At 35.4% G+C, this 20,731-nt stretch overlaps 1 protein-coding gene across 1 annotated transcript in view; it reads left to right on the top strand.

The window, feature by feature from the left end:
- The window catches only part of LOC113238343 (glutaredoxin domain-containing cysteine-rich protein CG31559-like), a 152,401-nt gene that overhangs the window by 87,086 nt on the left and 44,584 nt on the right, over positions 1–20,731 (top strand). The window contains exon 3 of the mRNA XM_026475187.1: positions 18,551–18,784. Coding sequence (XP_026330972.1) covers positions 18,551–18,784 — 234 coding nt within the window. The remainder of the gene's footprint in view (positions 1–18,550; positions 18,785–20,731) is intronic.

The following is a 20,731-nucleotide window of genomic DNA, read 5'->3' as shown; positions in this document are numbered from 1 at the left end:
CTGAATAGAGTCAATAAATTTGTATTCTCGTTTATAAGTGGATAACTAATTATTATAATGAATAAAAAGAATTCTTCTATTCGCATTTTTGAATTACGATAGTTTTGGCACCTATAACGAGCGAGATTTTTTTGGAAATGTAAAAGATCATTTTAGAAATGTCATTATTTTTGTTTCATAATTTTTTGTGGTACTTATTTATGAACGAATGTCGATATGTAAATTAATATTGTCTACAATTATATTGGATATTTAGACAATACAAACATTCATTACGATTCTACACTGCTCCATTTCAACCCACGTACGACCCACTGCCAAATACTCTCCTTAAGAGGACAGTGCACTATGCTATGCGCCTTGTGCTCTTATTTCAGATATTATAAACTCAATTATAAAATAACATCGTCAATTTTAAGACAAATTATTTTAAATAAAGTTAGTAAGTAAAAAAAACATAACTCTAAGAATAATGATAAATTCGATGGGTAAAGTTGTATCTCACATATCTTACATATGAAATACCTAATAGACACGCCATTCGCTCTGCAACGACGCTCTTAAGAATTAAAGTTTAGACTGTCATGTAATGAGTTTTTCACTTTCTTATCGTTGCTTAATGTTTTTCTTCTCCAATAAACAAAAAATATGTTTCAGTCATATCCATATAAAAAAAAATATCGATAACTTTATCACATCGCTAGTCACGTATGGTAGTTGCGATTCTTGCTAAACTCTTGAAAGCGTGGGAAGGACGTCACTAGCCTATTGTATTAATGTTAATAACACAAGAATATGTCCGTATGTATGTTAAACATTTTAACTTCGTTTTTGTATGAAATAGTTAAGGTGTATTTAAGAAAAGTAAATCTACTAAGTTAATGAACCAGAACTCTAATAGATTGATAGATTCAGCTTACACCCTTGTTAAGGTGCTATTAGAAATTAAATAACTTAGATATATAGAGCACGCCGCCTCATTGGTATTTAAAGGGAGCGAGGTTTTGAAAATGGCACCTCACGTCCTTCACATTATCGTTGAAATTTGCAGTTTCTAATAAAAATCAAATAAAATAAAAATTATTTGTTTTCAGACAATATAGTCCATACAAATTAGTAAGATAACATAACACAACATACATAACACACCTTATAACTAAGTTAGTATGAGGATTAGTAACTCTACAGTCTGGTAAAACGCGTAACCTCCGGTCCGCTATCATCTTCAGGATCTCGTTGCTGCTACCCCTCACTCTCCGTTCTAGTTACTTCGAAGTAGTTTAACATAGTGACATTTTTATTACTGAACCTGTGTGGTTGAATTTAATAGTCCGGTAGTCTTAAAGATTATTTTTTCCATCATTAGAGTGCATCTATTACCCTTTAGTTCTTTAACTGTTTAATCGTTATCGGTTAAAAATATAGGGTGGGTCATGAAACTACTATCTGAAAAAGATTTGTCATTTACATAATAATGGCCCAATAACGTAGTTCATCTTATTTGAGATTTTTTTATCTGATATAGGTTTATTTGTTATATTTATTTTTTATTTGTTGCATCGTACGTTGTACAGGAAATAGCATATGGACCCTAATAGTGCAATGCAATCCATTAATTACAAATAATTATCCAACAAAACTTTTGTTAAATTTTGAGTAATAACTATCGAGTTTTGAAGTTCTTATGATTGCAACACATTAGAAATAAAACTATTCTTTTTTTCAAACGAACGAAAATAAGTTGAATTTTATACGATTTTATAAGAACTCTTACGTACACGAGTACAGTCATAGCATGTAACTTCACTAGATTTTTTTAAATAATAGCCTGTATGTCACTTAAGCCCAATTGTTTACGTGCTCTAATGTATGTCAAAGATACATAATAATAAATTCACATCGAGTTCTTAGATTTTCGCGATTGTTACACATAGGAAATGAAACTATTTTTCCGGATTTAAATAACTGGTTGAAGACTGTACTACCTCAGTCAACCGTGTCCATGGGACCTGTAAAGGGCCCGAAACGTCGGTTTGTTTAAAAAAACAAATATACGCGATTTAAATCCGGAAAAATAGTTTCATTTCCTAATAAATTCACAGTTAGTATATTTGTGGAACCACAATTGTTGTATAGAAGTGCACAGAAACAAAATATGTCTAGTTTCACTGTGCCCAGTCATACATAAGTCATGTAAACAAGTCTGACGCTTAGAATGCAACTTGCAATATTGCCGAAAATTATACAATCACATCACAACATTGGACGTGAAAATTTCAATTTTGAATCGTACCGTGTAAATAGCTTTTTCTGTTATTTCCATTTGTCTCAAAAGGGATAGGTAGTATAGATATGTTTTTGACAGGCCAAACTTGATTGGGCTTTAATGTTAATTTTTTTTAACTAAGACTAATTTACATTGTCGCGGAACGCATTGGAAACATTCGTAACGCAATTGTACATTCGATGCCTTAAGACAGTACCTGACCCCCTAGACCTTTTGGTTCTGAGAGCCTTCTTACGCATTCAACGGAAAAGTTTAAAAGGGATTCCAGCTTTTTGGATGAAATTTGTATTTATGTAATTAAAGCTCTAATTGGTTTAAAAAGTTTCTTAAAACGTCATTCACTAATGATGCAATAAGGAAAGAAGTCGTACCAAAAAGAATTTTACGGCTCTCAGGTTAAATGTTAATTTATTTAACATCTTTCTTCACACTGATCTACTCAGAACAAAATAAACAGTTAGGGGTTAGGTATCTTAGGGCGTCGATTGTACACTGCACAATGACTTAATGTCAATAGTTATTGTGTAACTGGCAAACTAGACACGCTATGGTCTAAGCTGCGAAAATTCTCGAAGCCTCATTTTAGTTTTAGTTTTAGACTTTACCTATTTCTGCCGCCAAGCAGTAATATGAACATTAATGCATTTCGGTTTTAAAGGAGATGGTGAAATTACTGACACATGGGACTTTTCAACTTATGTCGCAGGGTGACGGGCGTAGTAGCTATGCGATCTTTGATTTAAAGCTCAGAGCGGCCCTGCAACTGGTGTGGACAGGTGTGTCGCTTTTGACTTGTTCGTTCCGGCGCTTGGTAAAAATAAAAGAGGTTCGTTTGTTTTTTTGGCTCGTTTCTAGTTTGCATGTTACACATTGACATAAAGTTCATTGTGCTACTGCGGTCACAAAAATTTGTTTCCGTTTTGAACCGCGGCAATGTATTGACCTTAGATAAAAAATTGAAAATTGAAGCCCAATTAATTTGGGCAATGTAAATTGGCCTAAGGGCCATTGGTGGTAATTAACATTATGCAAAGGCCCTTGTGCTTCGGGGACCTCGCGCACTACGCCACTGCCAACCATAAAACTTGAACATCAATCTCAATTTCTTACAACCTTATTATGCTGCCTAAGGCTGCATAGATTTAACGGTAAATTACTTTTAAATTTGCGTTTATTAACACTCAATTACCAAAGGTTATTGATTGCGAAAACTTACAAATATATATTGCTTACTCTGTGCCTAAAATTATAATATATATTACGTTATACGTCCTTGTCAATTTGAGAGATTTTTTTGAAATTTAAGATGCCTTTCACACTTGTCCATAATCGTAGACTTTAGCACGAATTTATTTACATATTTCGATATTTAAAATTCTCGCAAGTGACGTATATAATTATTTCTCATCATTTTAGTGTGATGGGTGTATCCAGTAGTGCCCCGGAGTGAATTCCGCTGCTCTGGTACAGTACAGGGAATTTCCTAGTTTAAGATCAGACAATTGATATGGTTACTACAAAGCAACTATTATAATAGAAAATAGACTTGAGTACGATTGATTAAAAAATAAAAATGGTGCCTACAGCGACGGTACAAGGGGCATTCAGGACTTGTCATTAACGGGTAGCGAATCGATCACAAGGCTACTTTCGAGCATTATTAATGTACATGTCTTAGTTGTTTTATTTAAAAGTGTACGTGAAGAATATAGTTGTAAGGAACCTGATAATAAAAAACAGAAAGAGAAAGCTGTGGATGAGAATACAGATAAGGCATCTACCTCCTCCGGTCGACCGAACGTCGTAACGTCGTACAGTTTAACGTTCTTAATTTTAAAACACCTACAACACATCTACCTCCTCGTATCGCGACGTCACGTCGTCGTATAATTTAACGTCCTTAATTTTAGAATATATGCAACGCATCTACTTCCTCAGGTGGCAACATCGCGTCGTCGCATAATTTAAGGTTACCTTCAGAATACCAGTAGTGAAAAAACCTCCTCGCGTCGCGACTCAAAATTTTAGAATACATATATACATTAGATAAAATGCGTTACCATCCTTAGAACTGCATAATATCGTATCGTATATATGTCTACGTTATAAATCCATACTTCACTCGTTGAAGTGCGGAACCAACCGAGGCAAGGTCGCATAGCAGGATCGTGACCGTTCATGTTTACCGATCGGTACAGTTAACTCGCCAGGTTATACTGGTTAAACTGACTGGCTTTTTTCTTCACGTCTTTTTTTGTTCCGTCTTTATGTTGATTGATTTTTAAGAAGTCTTACAAGATTTAGGTACTATTTATAGAACTGTAGCTATAATTTCATGGCGCAGCAGCAACGAGAAACTCCTAAGTTCGATTCCAGTTGAAAATTATTACAAAAAAAATGGCTTTGTAATATTGGTAACTGCCTCCGTGGCCGAACGGTTGCCATGCTGAACTGCCACGCAGTGGTCTCGGGTTTGATTCCTGGACTGGGAGAAATATTTGCATGTCCTACATTTATTTCTCTCGTGAGTTAGGGTGTAATTTGTGGTCTATGTGTGTGTCCGTGGCACTGCAATACAGGGTGTTTATTTTATTAATTTATTTATAAAATCGATGTCGGTTACAAAACTTTTGCGCTGATAGCTTCAATTGTGATAAACTTTTTTCCGCATTATAAAAATAAGATACTTAATTACTGAAGTTTAATTAAGCACTATAGTGGATATAATGAGATCGATTCCCACACAAGTAACTACATTGTACACTAATACTATAAAAAGTAACCTAAGTATTATAGATCTTTACTCGCTTGAATTACGGATCATTATCTTCATGTTCCGGGTTTCTAGCCTTTCTTGGTAAGCAATTAAATTTTAATTACAAAAAAAGACTGATAAGTCTTTGACGACCTCACTTGCTTAGTGGTTGGACACGCTGGCTGTTATACTTAAGGCGAGATATTTCAATAGATTTTAGAAGGTGAGGTGTGGGGGTCGCCCCTTACAGCCCGCAACACTCGCGCTGTAAATTAATATGATAACTCCGATAATAGGTTAACAATACTGGAAATTATCATGTAATCGAACTGTAGGTCAAAATCTGTAATGCAGTAATATATTAAGAGACTAGATGGCGCGCGTTGCGCCGACGACGCCTTTCTTTGGGTCTGATGACAAATTGGGAGTTGAACGTAATATTTCAGAAGATAATTTTCTTTGCTTGGGTTGGTTAGGGTGAGAGAGAGAGCAGGTAGTTGGTGTGGTTGCGTAAATTAGTAACCTAAAATAATTCAGAAGATACCACCCGTACATCACCGATAGTTGCAGAGATTCAGCAAACTTAATTTTGTCTGGCGGCCATCTTTGATTCTCCATATTGTAACATTTTTGGTCTCGTTAGAACCTGGCCAGGGTTCTTGACATTGCCAGATCGTAGCATTCCATCTGTGTAATAGTAACTTCAATTAGATATTAATACGGCATTTTGTACCTTTGGGTTGAATGAGTAAAAATTGCAAGTAAGTAATCGCAAAGGAAAGTGGCTTGACGAAATCTGAATGCAAAAAAACTATGTGAATGCTGGATTTTGTTACGAAAGAATGTTTCTTGTAAATATATTTTTATTGGGAAAACTTTATAATACCCTTTAAGCTTTAAGAGCCAATACAACCTTAAATGGCTTTGGTTGCTTCCGCATATCAGTGAAAATGGTGAATCAATCACACTGGAAAAAATATATAGTATAATGGTAGATATACACTGATTACTAACATACAGTCTGAAAACACTATTCCTAAAAAATTTCACAATAGAAAAAACAACACAAACTTACCTCGAAATTTTACAAGAAAACCGCTATATTCAATAAGTACTTTATATATATATATACCAATGATTTTTTTTTATATCAACTGAACTAAATAAAACACAATACATGTATACGTTTTTCAAATGGCTGCAATTTCGTTTGTAAAAAAACAAATTCTAAAATAATGCCAGTGTCCCTGCCGCTCGAGCCAATCAACATTAACCGTATCATATAAAAAATTAAGTGATCACAAAAAGACAGTAGTTAAAATCGTTACAAAAAAACTTAGTGGATGTAACAGAATTATCCCGAATAACATCACCGTGCAACAGCAAAGAATACGTTATTACTGTACGTGTTTATAGCAACTTCAACCGATGCTACTTCGACCAATACGGATAGAGCATAACAACCCATACATTTTTTTGTTTACTTTTTCGATGTGTTGTTTGCAATTTAAGTTTTTATCTATAGTAATCCCTATAATTTCAATGTGGCTCACCTCATCAATGACATCATTTTCACAACTTATGAGCAAATTCAAGTTCACTTCTTTACAATTACTTACAGAACATGTTTGTTTTAGATAAATTTCTTATTAAGTAATTAAAGCCAAAGTTATAAGAAAATTTCAGCATTGTGATGTGAAATTTGAATTCCTTTTAGTTTTTTCGGTTATTAGTTAATATTATTGTACCAACACAAGCATAAATTTGCTTGATTTGCTTAAATGGGAAAACCTCATCTACGATATGTATAAAATTTGAGTATATAGTAAATAAATACATTTTTATTTATTTATTATTGTTACTTCATCACGAGCATATTACAAACAGTATAGGACCTAATATGCTTCCCTGTGGCAATTCCAATGTTGCTTACGTATATTTATCTTACCTCTTACACACATTTACTGTTTCTGTTCTAACATAGTCGTGCACATAATGTGTTTTCTATCTCACAGGTATATTAAGTCGTTTGCTGCAACTCATATACTAATAATAGCCAGTTGTTCTAGCAAAATCGAGTGTACAACACAGTCAAAAGTCTAAAACATGTTCAAGAACAGTGTAATATTGTATTTTAAGTTAAATTCCAAATTAAAACTGGCAATGTATATATGCATATGATTCTTATCCCAAAGCTTCGCGATTCTGTTGACTATTGTGTCGAGATTTTGAAAGAAGAGCTTTAGCACTAATTAACATTCTGAAAAATGTTTGGCAATTTTTTTAAATAAAAGTTTTATTATTAATAGCTTCATTACACCAGAAAATTCACCCTTTTGTAATATAACATTGATTACTGTGAACTAGTGGCAGTACAATAAGGTGAACACTGGATTTTATGATTTGCAATTTTTGATACCAGCGTCAACAAAAACTTTTGAATGATTTAACAATTGATCGAATTTATCCTTCATGTATTGGGCGCAAATATAGGATACCTACATATAACTCTTGCTTTCATTAGCTTAAATTAATTTGTAGTTGTCAATAAATTCGAATTATAAATAATATAATCAACTGTTTGGATCGGGTCAGACAAATTACCTTCATCATTTTCTAAATTATAAATAATAAATTATTCAATTGACTATTGAATGTTTTCGGTATTCCCTTTGTACTCTGTTCAAGTCTTGTGATACACAAGTGGTTTTAATTTTATTCGATTTTTGGTAAAATTACTTAGATAAAATTCTAAATTGATTCTGATCCAGAATATTTTGGATACCCAAATCGTTATCTCGTGGTATATGGACTTTCCTAGTCTACGAACAATTAGTTGGTGTGATTATCTGTCGTATTTATTGCTATTATTTCACATTTGAAACTACCATTCAAATATGTAAATTAAACGTAAAAATCGATTTATAATCTAAATTCGGTCAAGGTATAGTGGCTGACATTTGAAACGAAATCAAATATCAAGTGCATAGCAATAAAAAAAACGATAAGTACAATTATGAATCAATGTTGTGACAATGTAAACGAAAAGTCTCCTAAGGGCACGTTCCGATTGTTTGAAACCAATTTCTATACAAGTTACAGTTTGCGTGCAACGTAACTATTTGAATATTAACCTGCATAAAAATTGCTTATGAAAGTTTATGCAAAACTAAGTTTCTATTTTGTTGACCTCGGTAGCTTAGCCGTTAGCATTCCAGCGCTCGACGCTGAGGTCCCCGATTCCGTTAACGATAGGGCCGGTTTACAAAAATAACTTTTCTATATTTCTTCATTTTGAGTAACCTGGGTTAATTTTTATTTTTGGTTATTATTTTTAATCTGATTAATAATTACCAAGACAGTTCAAACCAAGGAGATACAACTTTTAACAAAAATAAAACATAAAAATTGAATACTCTTTTAAAATGAAAAATTACCCAAAACAGGGAGATCCAAAGGCTGATAGCTACTTGATCTAATGCCTTAACGTAGTCACAGAAAAGCTAAACACGGCACCCTGTGACAGGGATCAAATTTCAATTAGGGCCAATTATTAGACCTATGCAAGAGTCAGACATAACATGGGCGCATTGCATTTACACTTTTGCATTCAACTCATCTCACGGATTCTCAATTACATCATCGTCATCTCGCCCGAGTTCGCAACCTGTGCAATTTACGGCCCTTCACGGGTCACGCCGCCATCTTACTTTCTCATTTTAATCACAATTGTATTTGTTGCTACTGTGATAAGAGTACTACACAGTTAGTCTTACTTTATGAGATATCACAGTACCTAGGCTATAAATCACTTATCTTGCTGAGTTTTAACAAGCGACGAAAACAACGTGAAACTATAATCAAGTTTATAAAACCTGTTGAGGAACATTTTATATAAATAGATAAAATAGATCGGTACATCATAGTGACTTTCAATTTAAGTAAACTTTAAGTGATTTGATGTATTATGCAATATAAACATTTGGTAAATTATAACTTCCTGTACCAAAATGCGAGGCACAGTCATTTGTTTTAATTGACTTATGTAATGGTTATTACTTGTTACAAAATTCCTTTTACGATTTTACTTTAGATCTATAATTGTTGGTAGTTTAGTGCAAAATAAAAGTATGGTACATTAACGTTTTTAGAAACAAGAACTTCTGGAGATATTATTACTACTATACTATACATAATATTAAGGGCACTATGACCTGTGCTCGCACAGGAACCTTACAAGTTCAGGTTCTGACCCCAGATCAGCTAGTGTACAGGGTTGTCACAGACCTCTGTCACTAGACTTCATCCGGTTCTTCGAAAGGCTAGTGCCTCAGGTGAGCCGCCCCGGGTGCACGTACAGTACCCAGGGAGGGTATTTTCCAGATAGGTACCGGAGCTGTAGACACGCTCACTTCCCGTTGCGCATTGCACAACTAACTGAGTCCACTATCAAATCTCCTCATTGGTGGCGGAGCTGTAAGGCATGCTCACTTTCCGACACCGAAAAACGACGTCTCGCCAGTTCCCAAAAACCTAAGCGACTGGAGGGAATGGGGGATATCTAGCTTATCCTCTACTAGCTCTCCGGGCTAGTGCCGGAGATGCCAGTCGCAGTGTCCTGCAACAATGTCCGGACAAAGCTTCCAACTTAAAGGGTAACTCACGTGCCCCGCGCGTCTCCTCGCTTCAGGCCCGCAACTAGACCGCTGCTAAGACACGCTAGCTGCATACGAGACTTACACCCAACCGGGTGTTACTAACAACAAACCCCAGCGAGTCCATACCCAAGTCCGGGTCCACCAGAGACGCAAAGGCGTATCACTAGCGGAGGGCTTGGCCCGGAGTACGCCCGCTGTACCCTGGTCTTGCCGTCGAGCCCGTAGTCTCTCATACAAGTAAAAATCCTGCTTTTTAAAACCGTACTGCCTAGTTTTCTACACGTACAGCCTTTGACCGACTATAATTATGCTTAAGACCATCAGCGCCCTACGAGTGTGTAGTACAACAATGGCTTTCGGATGTTGTTGAGGCTGCCACGTTTCTGCAGTCAGGCATGTTTGCGCTGACACGTATAGATGACTTTTACTCGTGTACCTACTTAATGAGATGTCATATTGAAAATTAATATATATATATATATATAATTATTAATATAATATAATTATTTAAGTTTCTAGGAAAGTCTAATACATATTCCGTGAATGTATAAGTCCTTTCATAAATGAAATAAAATAAAACTTTTCTTCCAAATAATAAATAGCAATTTTTAGTTACATATCAAATATATAGAACTAAATACAATACAATAATTCCCGGATTTCAGAGCAAGGTATCATCGACTCCATATACTTCCTTGAAATTTAAGTAAATCTTATCTCTTTATCATAACAACGCAGTCAACATTTTTTAAAGAAATTGGGTTATTAACATATCTGAAATTAGTGGTTAAGTCATTTATGCCTAACATTAAAACTGAAATTTTATTGTTAAGCAATATCAATTTAAAATTTCAGGTATCAAAATCGCAAAACTTACGTTGTCGTTAGTTATGACTAGGAAGGCAGAAATGTATTCTACTTATACCTACATGTAATAATAATAGAGACTGCACAAATAAGTAAAATTCAAAAAAAAAATGTAGACGTACGTGCAATACCTAACAAAGGGGTCGATTCAGAACCTTACGATACCTCAGCCGTCGACCAATTTCTTTTCATTTAAATTCACAACACCCGAATCGAACGTCAAACTGTCGTATTCGAAACCGAACCGAAATGACGTCACACCCGTACTTACCCATACCCGTCACACCCGTACACAACTTCTCTACCGGCAAAGGCTACAGACATTATTCAGAACACAGTTATCGAATGAAAGTTATCCAACGTCCTATTGTTTACAAAGCAAGAATGTAATATAGAAATTGTATTAATTTATTTTAATACAAGACTAATGCATTCCCATATTTAGGCCTTTAAAGTCTTAGAAATTTATATAAAAGAATCTTCATTTTTCTTATAATCTATTTCACCGACTAACTCCGTATACGCTGTTGGATAACGATATCGTTGCCTAATCGGACTCGAACGTTTAACTCGGAATGTTTTGAATAACTCGGAAAGCGCCCTTCGATTCGAGTACGATATCCGAGTACGAATGATTCGGTTAAAATATCGAAGAGTTCTAAATCGGTTTTCTGAATTGAAATCGTCTCGTTTATCAGACTATCCACAAAGAACATGCTAAGAAGTTCGTGTAAAGCGATTTACATTTATATATATTAAAGTTCCTTAACGCCTGTCTGTAAGGAATATCCCTCTATAGACTCTACAACTAATCTATGAATTTAGGTACGCGAGACCACACAACTCGCTATACACTACCAGTATAAACAGATCTTGACAAGTCTCGTTTTGCAATGGCCTCTAATCTCATCGTGTCTCAGCTTACACTGGAAATTAACAATTGAAGTACAGCTAGCATAACGGAGTACGCCCTTAACCCTTTCCTTAGAGGTAATTTGTAACAACTCACCGGTCGAACGATATAATGTATATATATTGTATGTATTTCGGATATATTTCAGGGCTGTTCAAGGCTAGAGTGAATAGGTTTTAACTAGGCGAACACATATCGTTGGCCTTGTTTATCTGAGGCATAAGTTGACAAGTCTCATGGGCTTGTAATTTCACCAGCACCGAAACGCAGTAATACTCACATTACAAGGAGCTCTACTGCTACTATATGAGGAATATGAGAGAGATTCTAAAGCCTCCAAAATGCCTATAATAGATTCTAAAGACATTGGTTGTATATCATGGAGCAGTTGCAGTGTCATTCCTGAACTTCCTGAACTTTAAATCGGAAAGATCTAAGGGGCACCATCACCTTGAAACATAAGTTGACAAGTCCCATGTACCTGTAATTTCACCAGCACCCTATGAAAACAGATTAAAGGCATGCATTCATAATAATGATAACTTTTTATTTAAAAAAAACTTACCGCAAAAGTTTGTGGAACTTCATCTATTTGCCAATTTTTATTGATATCGGTGAACGGAAAATGGGTGAAATCTAATAACTCGGATTCACTAATTTATTACCCTTAGAAGTGGAATATTTTCTTTAAATTTGAATGTAGCCACTATTAAAGTATCCCCTTGCCAACAAAACTAGAATCATTGTAATCGGTTCACAAATGTCGTAGTAACAGCGTAACATACGAACACAAAAAAAATACAGTCCAACAGAGAATCTCCCTTCTTTTTTGAAATAGGTTAAAAATAATACGAATTTCATGGAACTAATTATATATATCGTCGTCTTAGACTGATTTTTCGTCGTGATTTTTATGTATTTTTCAGGACGGATTTAAAAATGTGGTGTAAAATGTAGTTAATGCAATAGTTCTTGTAGTTAGCATTTCAATTAGTTAATTATAGCTCTTTTAGATACTATATTACTTTAATAATATATTATGGCAAGAAGTTTATAATTTTTTCTTCCACAAAAATCGGTAAAAACGAACTATGTGAAAACGCTTATGCCAGGGTTTTACTCTAAGACGACGGTATGTGAATTTTAAAACTTTCCTAACATATCCTTAATCATAAAAAAGTAATCGACAAATTTTTTCGTAGTAGTTGCAGATGTGGCTTGGTGTTTTCGTAGACGTACAATTGCTTACGTACACCATTGATTCTATAAACATATGTATCTGTCGATACATAACCGTTCAGGTGTCACACACCTGCGCATGCCATTAAGAGCGCACAGTTAACCGCGGTTACCACATCGTTGCGACATTTCAATCTTAAGTAGACGCCGATGAAAGCCTTTGGTTGCTTTTAATTCATCAGAGATGAACGATTACAACATATCTTGTTTTTAACCAATTTTACAGAAATATAAAATTTAAGGGGAAAGGAAGGCCAAAGAAAAGATGGATGGATTGTGTGAAAGATGACATGGATAAGAAAGGCGTGAGTATAAAAATGACGGCTGATAGGGGAGAGTGGAAGAAAAATACATGTTGTGCCTACCCCACCTAGCGTGGGATAAGGACAAGAAGAAGACAGAAGAAAATTTTATTTAAAACAGTATTCGATCACTATTAGTAACAGTCACCAAGTTCCCGTGTTTTGAAGGATTCTTTTCGAAATAATAATAATAGCGCACACACTCAACATAGCCCCGAACTAGGGAAACCCTGTGTCGCGGGTGCCATAAATGGTGTGTGTGTCCACATAGACAACCACAAATTACACACAAATTCATGAGAGAAATAAATGTAGGCCATATAAATATTTCTCCCAGCCCGGGAATCGAACCTGGGACCTATGTGTGGCAGTCCGGCATGGCAACCGTTCGGCCTTGGAGGCAGCAGACATGCCTTTTACTTAACCAGAAAAAATCTGTTAAAAAATCCTCCATCTTTATTTAAACGGTTATCATTCTACTCATAAGACGGTAAAGAACCATAATAGCTGCGGTCTAACGAACCGTGTTGTGGTCTATCGAATATACTGGAATTAACATTAATGTTAGTGTTGCAAAACTCTACTATCGATAATTTGACTACCGACAGTCGACCTCTTAAAATAGAATTTAAATCGATTATCATTCGAAATGATAACATCGTTAAAACTTACTAACAAGCGCAACTTACTTATGTTGGTGATCTAACAACTGATTGTGGACGATCTGTTTAGTACTACAACGCGTTACTGAATACTGAGCTAGAAAAAGAAACAGATTTTATCACATCGAGTGACTAAGTAGATTGCTGCTCATAGGTATTACTTGTGCTATACAATGTATGCTATCAATATTGACAAAATAGTTGTAAATTTGACGAACGCTTTATCATCATCAGCATCATCGGTTTATAATTGTAGTCCGCTGTTGGACAGAGGCGTATACAAACGTCGGCCATTTCAACGTATCCTCAGCTAGAAGCAATCCTGCTAGCAGCTTTTTTCAGATCGTCACTACATTTTTTCCCCATCGGTTATCGGTTCTTCAACATATATATATATATATATATATATATATATATATATAATATATATATATATATATATTTGTAGTAGTAGAGCTCCTTGTGAAAGAGTTCGTCGAGGGAAGTACTGCCGCCAAGCAGTAATGTTAGCGTTACTGTGTTCCGGTTTTGAAAGGTAAGGGTGCTAGTGAACTTACAGGCACATGGGACTTGACAACTTATGTCCCAGGGTGTCGGGCGCAGTGTCAGTGCCCTTCAGATCTTTGCGGATTTAAAGCTCTGCACAGCAATGTTATGGACAGGCGTGTAGCTTACCATCCGGCGCACGACTTGTTCGTCCCGTCACCAGATATTATAAACAAAAATGATATGGCCGGCCCACTGCCATCAGCTTTCTTACTCTACAAGCTATGTCGATAACTTTGGTTCTCTATGTGAATATTTTCATTACGAATTTATCCTTCAGATAAAACCCGATAGCATATAGCTTGATAAGCGTTTTACAAATTACGTTCATTCAATACACGTCAAATACATAGAGACAAGTGGAAATGACGAGACGTATTATAGTGGTTCGTCGGGTACCGTGCAAGCAATTATACAATTACTCAACGTCAATTGCATGAAACATGGTATCGATAAGCTATCAATAGTTTTATTATTGACGCACAACACTGCTTAAGGCCATTTAGTCGCTACGGTCTGTCCAGTCACTGACCTGATCACGGGTCATTCATTACTTGATAATCACTGGTTAATATACTACTATGTGCATTCAAGAAATTAATAAATAGTGCCACGATTTCAAATAACATTTATTGTACATAGGTTGGTAAATAGCGTGCTCACTGCATACGAAGTGGACCAATGTGTAAGGCCAGTCGAAAGTTGAACTCCACCTGTGAGCACGCTTGATCATCTATAGTATCTATAATAAACGTATTTTATATGGTATCTTCAGCAAGCTTTAGCATCAAACCTGTTACCCCATATAAAACGTACATTAAGTATGGCCAAAGGATGTTAACAAAGTGTATTCTAACCATAACTGTATTCACCCAAATCTGAAAACCTGTTCTGAGATGCAGGTACCAACACGCTTTTAGCTTGATCGATACCCCTTAAATAAACCAAAGTTGTAAATGAATGTCCAGTTTTTAGTAATGATATTTTCCTTTAACGTCATAGTTCGTTATAGGTGATAACACTGTATGTGTTTTTCGAGGGTTTTTCATGTCGGGATTCGTAGTCATACCGTCATATTATATTTCTTTTAATTCGACCTAATTGTAGCTCTCTTCATCTAAATACACTGTCATTGTTCTGTTTCAGCCAGCTACATATTATAAATATTTACTCCAGTCCAATATCTATTTATGAAGCAAAAAGTTATACTTGATTTTATACCCAAAAAAATAGTTTCATTTCCAATAGACTTGGCTTAAAATTGAGGTGTGACGAGTGACTTGCAGAACATTTTTATCACCATCTCTGAGGTCCCGGGTTCGATCCCCGGCTGGATCGATGTAGAAAAACTAACTTTTCTACGTCTCGAGTCTGAGTGTTTATGGTACCGCTGTTGTGTCTAATTTCCATAATTCAAGTGCTGTAATTACTTACTTTGGAATCAGAGCAACTTATGTCATGTTGTCTAATATTTATATTATATAAATATATAATAATTATGTTTTTTAATTTAATTTAAAGCTATATTGAAGAAAAAAATTAAATGTGGGTTACACCACTTTCGCGCTGATAGCCTCGATTATGGTAATTATTTATTTAACTCTTATAGAGACAAAAGAAACTAGAAAATTTCATACAGAATTTTTCAAGCTACATTAAAACCTCACTCTTGCTGTATACGTATGCAAATTTAAATCATACGCGCATAAAAATTACCTAATACAACTGTTAATAATGTAAAAACGAGGAAATTGCGCAAGTATCGAATGTCCAAGAAAAGTTGCGGTTGGCGAACAAAATGGATTTGCCAAGCGCTTGCCATTGCCAGCCGCTTGCCAATACTGTGTGACTGTTAACAACTTGGTGACAGACGCCAGTCAATGCAAATGTATGCCGCATTGTATGCGTGTGCAAAAAGCTTTACAAAAAATCGGCCTATTGAGTAACATTGACTGTATTTTACTAATTACTAGTCGCATTTTTCTAAGGCTGCATTTATATTTCATATTATTTCTATTTCAAACATTACTATTGTGATATATATTAGAGTATACCCTTTTTTGCTCTTTTCATCCCTCTTAGCCTGAGTAAGGTAACAAACTCCCTCAGTAGACAAATGTCACCATACTGGTCTGCTACGCATAGATCCTTATTTCGCTCGTGAATCTGGGTGTAATTTGTGGTTGTCTAAATATGTGTCCATATGACAGGCGCGATACAGGGTTTCTGTAGTGCGGGGCAGAGTATATGTGTTATATATTTTTTAGCTTGTCTTCATTCTATACCAGACATCAGGTCACCCTTCTTCTTCTTATTGTGCTTCTCTTATTTTAGTACTTCGTTGACTTTGAATGTTGCCACCTTGACTACGTTCTCTGTTTCCACGTATAGATCTTCTCTCGTACTTGTATTAGCACAAAGGCACAACGGCAAGTACCGCATGGACTGTGTTGGGGCACCTCAGTCACATTAAAAAAAGTCATGTATTTATCCACAAAACACATAAACCATAATATAGGCAAGCGAACAGCCCCATCGTTTTACATCAGTTTTGTTTATAGTGACACTCCCAACCAACCTCTTGGTTATACGTAAAGGGCCCTATAACCTGTGTAAGTAAGCCCGCACAGGGACCTTCTTAGTATATAAATTAGTATAGAAATAAGTCGACCTTCCGACAGCCTTCGGGGCAGAAGATCGGAATGTCGCAAGCGAAGCTGTTTGACGAGATAAATTTATAGCAAAAAGTTGATATCAATTCAACTTTTAACACAGAAATTACTACCCATCAGTATATTTAGTGACAATTAGCTATTTATTTCAAACTTATTTATTTATGAAGGGTCTTTGTATAAAAATATTTCTACGTAACATCTCTAAAAACACCATGATCATTTTTACTTTAGTAACATTTTGTGTAAACACGGAATACAACATTTTGCGAAATCGAGATAATATCGCTGTCAGCGAGAATTTTCTTTCCCAATTCATACAAACAAGTTAAGTGTCATCTATTAGCGCGTAGATGAACTAATACGCTCCTTTGTTTTTCGAAGTTGTTACAGTTCCGCTACGTAACAAAAGATGGCGCCTGTTTTCTTTGCACGAATTTTCCAAAAGAATCTTTTGTGTCTTCAACTATAATAATATTATAATTGTTACGTTGAAACCATATTGAAATTGTATAGTGGAAATTTCTACGATATCTTTAGATTGGCTGAAAGAGATGTTTTTGATGCCATGTATACAAGTTTTAATTTGGGTATACAACATGAAACCAAATATTCAAAATGTTATTCTTGAGAAAACACGATTTGAAAGTCAAAAATTTCTGAATAGGAGCAATAAATTTATGTTCTCGTTTCATCATCAACCCATTTAAAACCAGCTGAAAACCAGCGCTGTGGCATGTTACTGCAGCACATGCTGACTTAAGTCCCTTGTTGGCATGACGCTGCAACACAGACCATACCAGACTATTTAGTTTATAAGTTTACTTTAATTTTAATTACATGTCAAATAATTATTTATATATAAACTGTTTTTTGTGTGGTTTTGTGTTGTTACATTATGCCAATAAAAATATGTCTGTGTCTATTTAAACGTCCCATTGCTGGGCACGGGTCTCAGGGGATTTAGGCCATAGTTCAACATACTAGGGTTGTGAACCTTCTTCGACGTGCAGGTTTCGTAACGATGTTTTTTCTTCACCGAAAAGCTTATGGAAAATTTCTAATTATATTTCGCACATAAATTTCGAAAAACTCAGAGGTGGGCCCGAATTCGAACCTATGGCCTCGATTTGAGAAGCAGTAGGTTAAATCATTAGGCTACCTTTTCATATTACGACAGTATTCGGTTTAATGTACGGTATCTAATAATATCGCACTGTTAATAAATAGTGTATTAACTAAAAAAGTGCATTTTATTAGAATCGATGAAAAACGAATTAGTCACTTCCAGTGAAAGATCATTAAATCTGACGTGTAGGTTAAAGTTTATAACAGACAATTAAACTTGCAAAATATACTTACTTAAAAATAAAAGTGACAAAATAATTATATACCTTATTTAAGTAAGGACTGTTTTTTCTAGAACTAGCTCACATAGAGATTGCCTCATTTTGAGCTAACTAGATATTTTTTACTTGTTTCTTAAAATATTCTAACGATAGTTTTATTCAAGTGTGGATAATACAATTTTACGGGAATGAATCTTGAATGCCACATATTTTGAATTACAACACTATTGTATAGCAGTGCGATATATTTGCATTTGAATTAAAAAATATATATTTACCTTCTTTTTCTTTCTATCACAGAGTTACAAAGAAAAAGACGCTGGCAAAGTCGTAATCTATACAACGACGATGGGCATCGTTCGTGGCACATATCAGCGCTGTGTCCTGGTCAAAAAAATCCTTAGAAATCTGCTGGTGAAGTACGAAGAAAGAGACATTTTCATGAGTACCGAATACCAGGATGAGATAAGAGACAGAATGAATTGTGACCAGATATTGGTGCCGCAGCTTTTCGTTGATGGACACCATGTTGGGGTAAGTAACAAAAAACAAAACATTTCGTACAAATTATTTAAAAAAAGACCGTATCTGTAAAAAGTCGCTACTTACGCCTCTGTGGTGGAACAGTTACCATGCTGATCTGCCTCGCAGAGGTATCAGTTCGATTCCCGGGCCGAAAAATAGTTATCTTTCCTACATTTATTTATCTCGTGAGTTTGGGTGTAATTTACGTGTAGGGTGTAGTGTGTGTATCAGGATGTAGTTTGCAACTTGAATCAGGCAACTATGGCCACTACAACATTGTATCTTACGATATTGTATCATCCATATAATATAATATAAAATGTAAACAACTAATCCATACGACTTGCATTTGTCAGCTACGTGTGGCGCAATCTGGTGTCTGGTAACCGGCCACGGAATCGCCGTCCTTCGAAAACGAACTAAAGTGTGCAAGATTGATAGTGTAGAGACACTACGTGACTTTTTAGGATAATTTCATTAAAAATTCAACAACCGACTGTTAGATTTGAAAGCCCTATCGTGTTATAAATAATTCATAATAATATAACGGTTGTAAATGACCTGCTTGTTACCATCAAGGCCGGAGATTTTATATCTATCCGATACAATTTCCGTCGGATCAACGACAATTCTGAGTCCACTGCTCTCGAAGGATTAGTCTTTTGTATTGCCACTTTTCAATACTGCCGACCGCAAACCGCAACGTGGACCGCACGTGACCATGTCACGTTGCTTCGAATCAATTTTAGTACAATTAATAAAAACCAATAGTGTCGATTACGGTCTACCGTCTGTAGCAAGACGTGGTTTTGGCTGGTCTGTCGCAGCATTTCTCGAAATAATAAATGCGTTTGTGTACTGCATCCGACTCTTATTCGTTCCGAATACTAGAAATAACGGTCCGAAATGTCACAGGGAATATTTTACCACTAAGTGTACAAGCGATATTCGTATTTTTTCGGATTTGAATAGGACTTAGTGCACAAGCGACATCTTAAGTGGGTCAGAGTTTTCTAGATATGTGTAGTCTCGGATTCGATACGCGCTTACGCTCTAACTTATTGGGGAAATAATATCAGCTGACCCTTAATTTGTAAGTGACCTGAATTGTAATGGTTAGAATAAGGAATACAAAACGATACTCGGAACTTTCGGAAAAGTTCTTCTAACACTTTACTTCTAAAACTTTAGTTCTTTACCTTCTAGAATAAAAATATTTTTCTTGTAACGTATATCAACAATTAGAGTAACCGACCATAGTCTGATATGTTACAAATATTCTTCATTACACTAAGAAAACGGTTTAAAAACATACTCGATCGAATTATTTCCCAAGTAGGTCTACTGTTACTGAAAAGTGTATTACCTATTTCAAACTAATTTCAGCATTACTGCGTCCCAGTTTTTTAAGGGTAAGGGTGTTGGTGAAATTACAGGCATATGGGATTTTCAAATTAAGTCTCACAAGGTGACGTGCGCAGTGGCAGTGTAAATTTCAACTTTTAACCACAAATTACACCCAAACTCACGAGAGAAATAAATGTAGGCCATACAAATATTTGTCCCGGCCCGGGAACCGAACCTGGGACATTCGTGTGGCAGTCGGTAACCGTTCAGCCACGAAGGCAGTTGAGTGTGCAACTTTGCGATTCAAAGCTCTGAGTGTCATTGCAACTGTAATGGACAGGCGTGTAGCTTGCCATCAGGCGCACGACTTGTTCGTTCCATCACTTGATAATATAAAAAAAAATCATATAAATACAGTCGCCACACCAACTAATATATGGCATAAAGTGTTAACAATGTCTGAATGTAATCTATATCCCATAGAATTAAAGGCCTGGATAGGCAAGCTTATGGTAATGCAGCATTATATAAGGCTGGAGAAATTTTCGTTTAATAATTTTGTTACAAGATTCTGTACCCGGATTGGGTTTTATTCTGAAAAAAATATCT

Source organism: Hyposmocoma kahamanoa, unplaced genomic scaffold, assembly GCF_003589595.1.
Source record: "Hyposmocoma kahamanoa isolate Upper Pololo Valley unplaced genomic scaffold, ASM358959v1 103, whole genome shotgun sequence".
NCBI classification, from domain to species: Eukaryota; Metazoa; Arthropoda; class Insecta; order Lepidoptera; family Cosmopterigidae; genus Hyposmocoma; species Hyposmocoma kahamanoa.
Note: the sequence above shows the minus strand (reverse complement) of the source record. Positions and strands in the feature narration are given on the sequence as shown.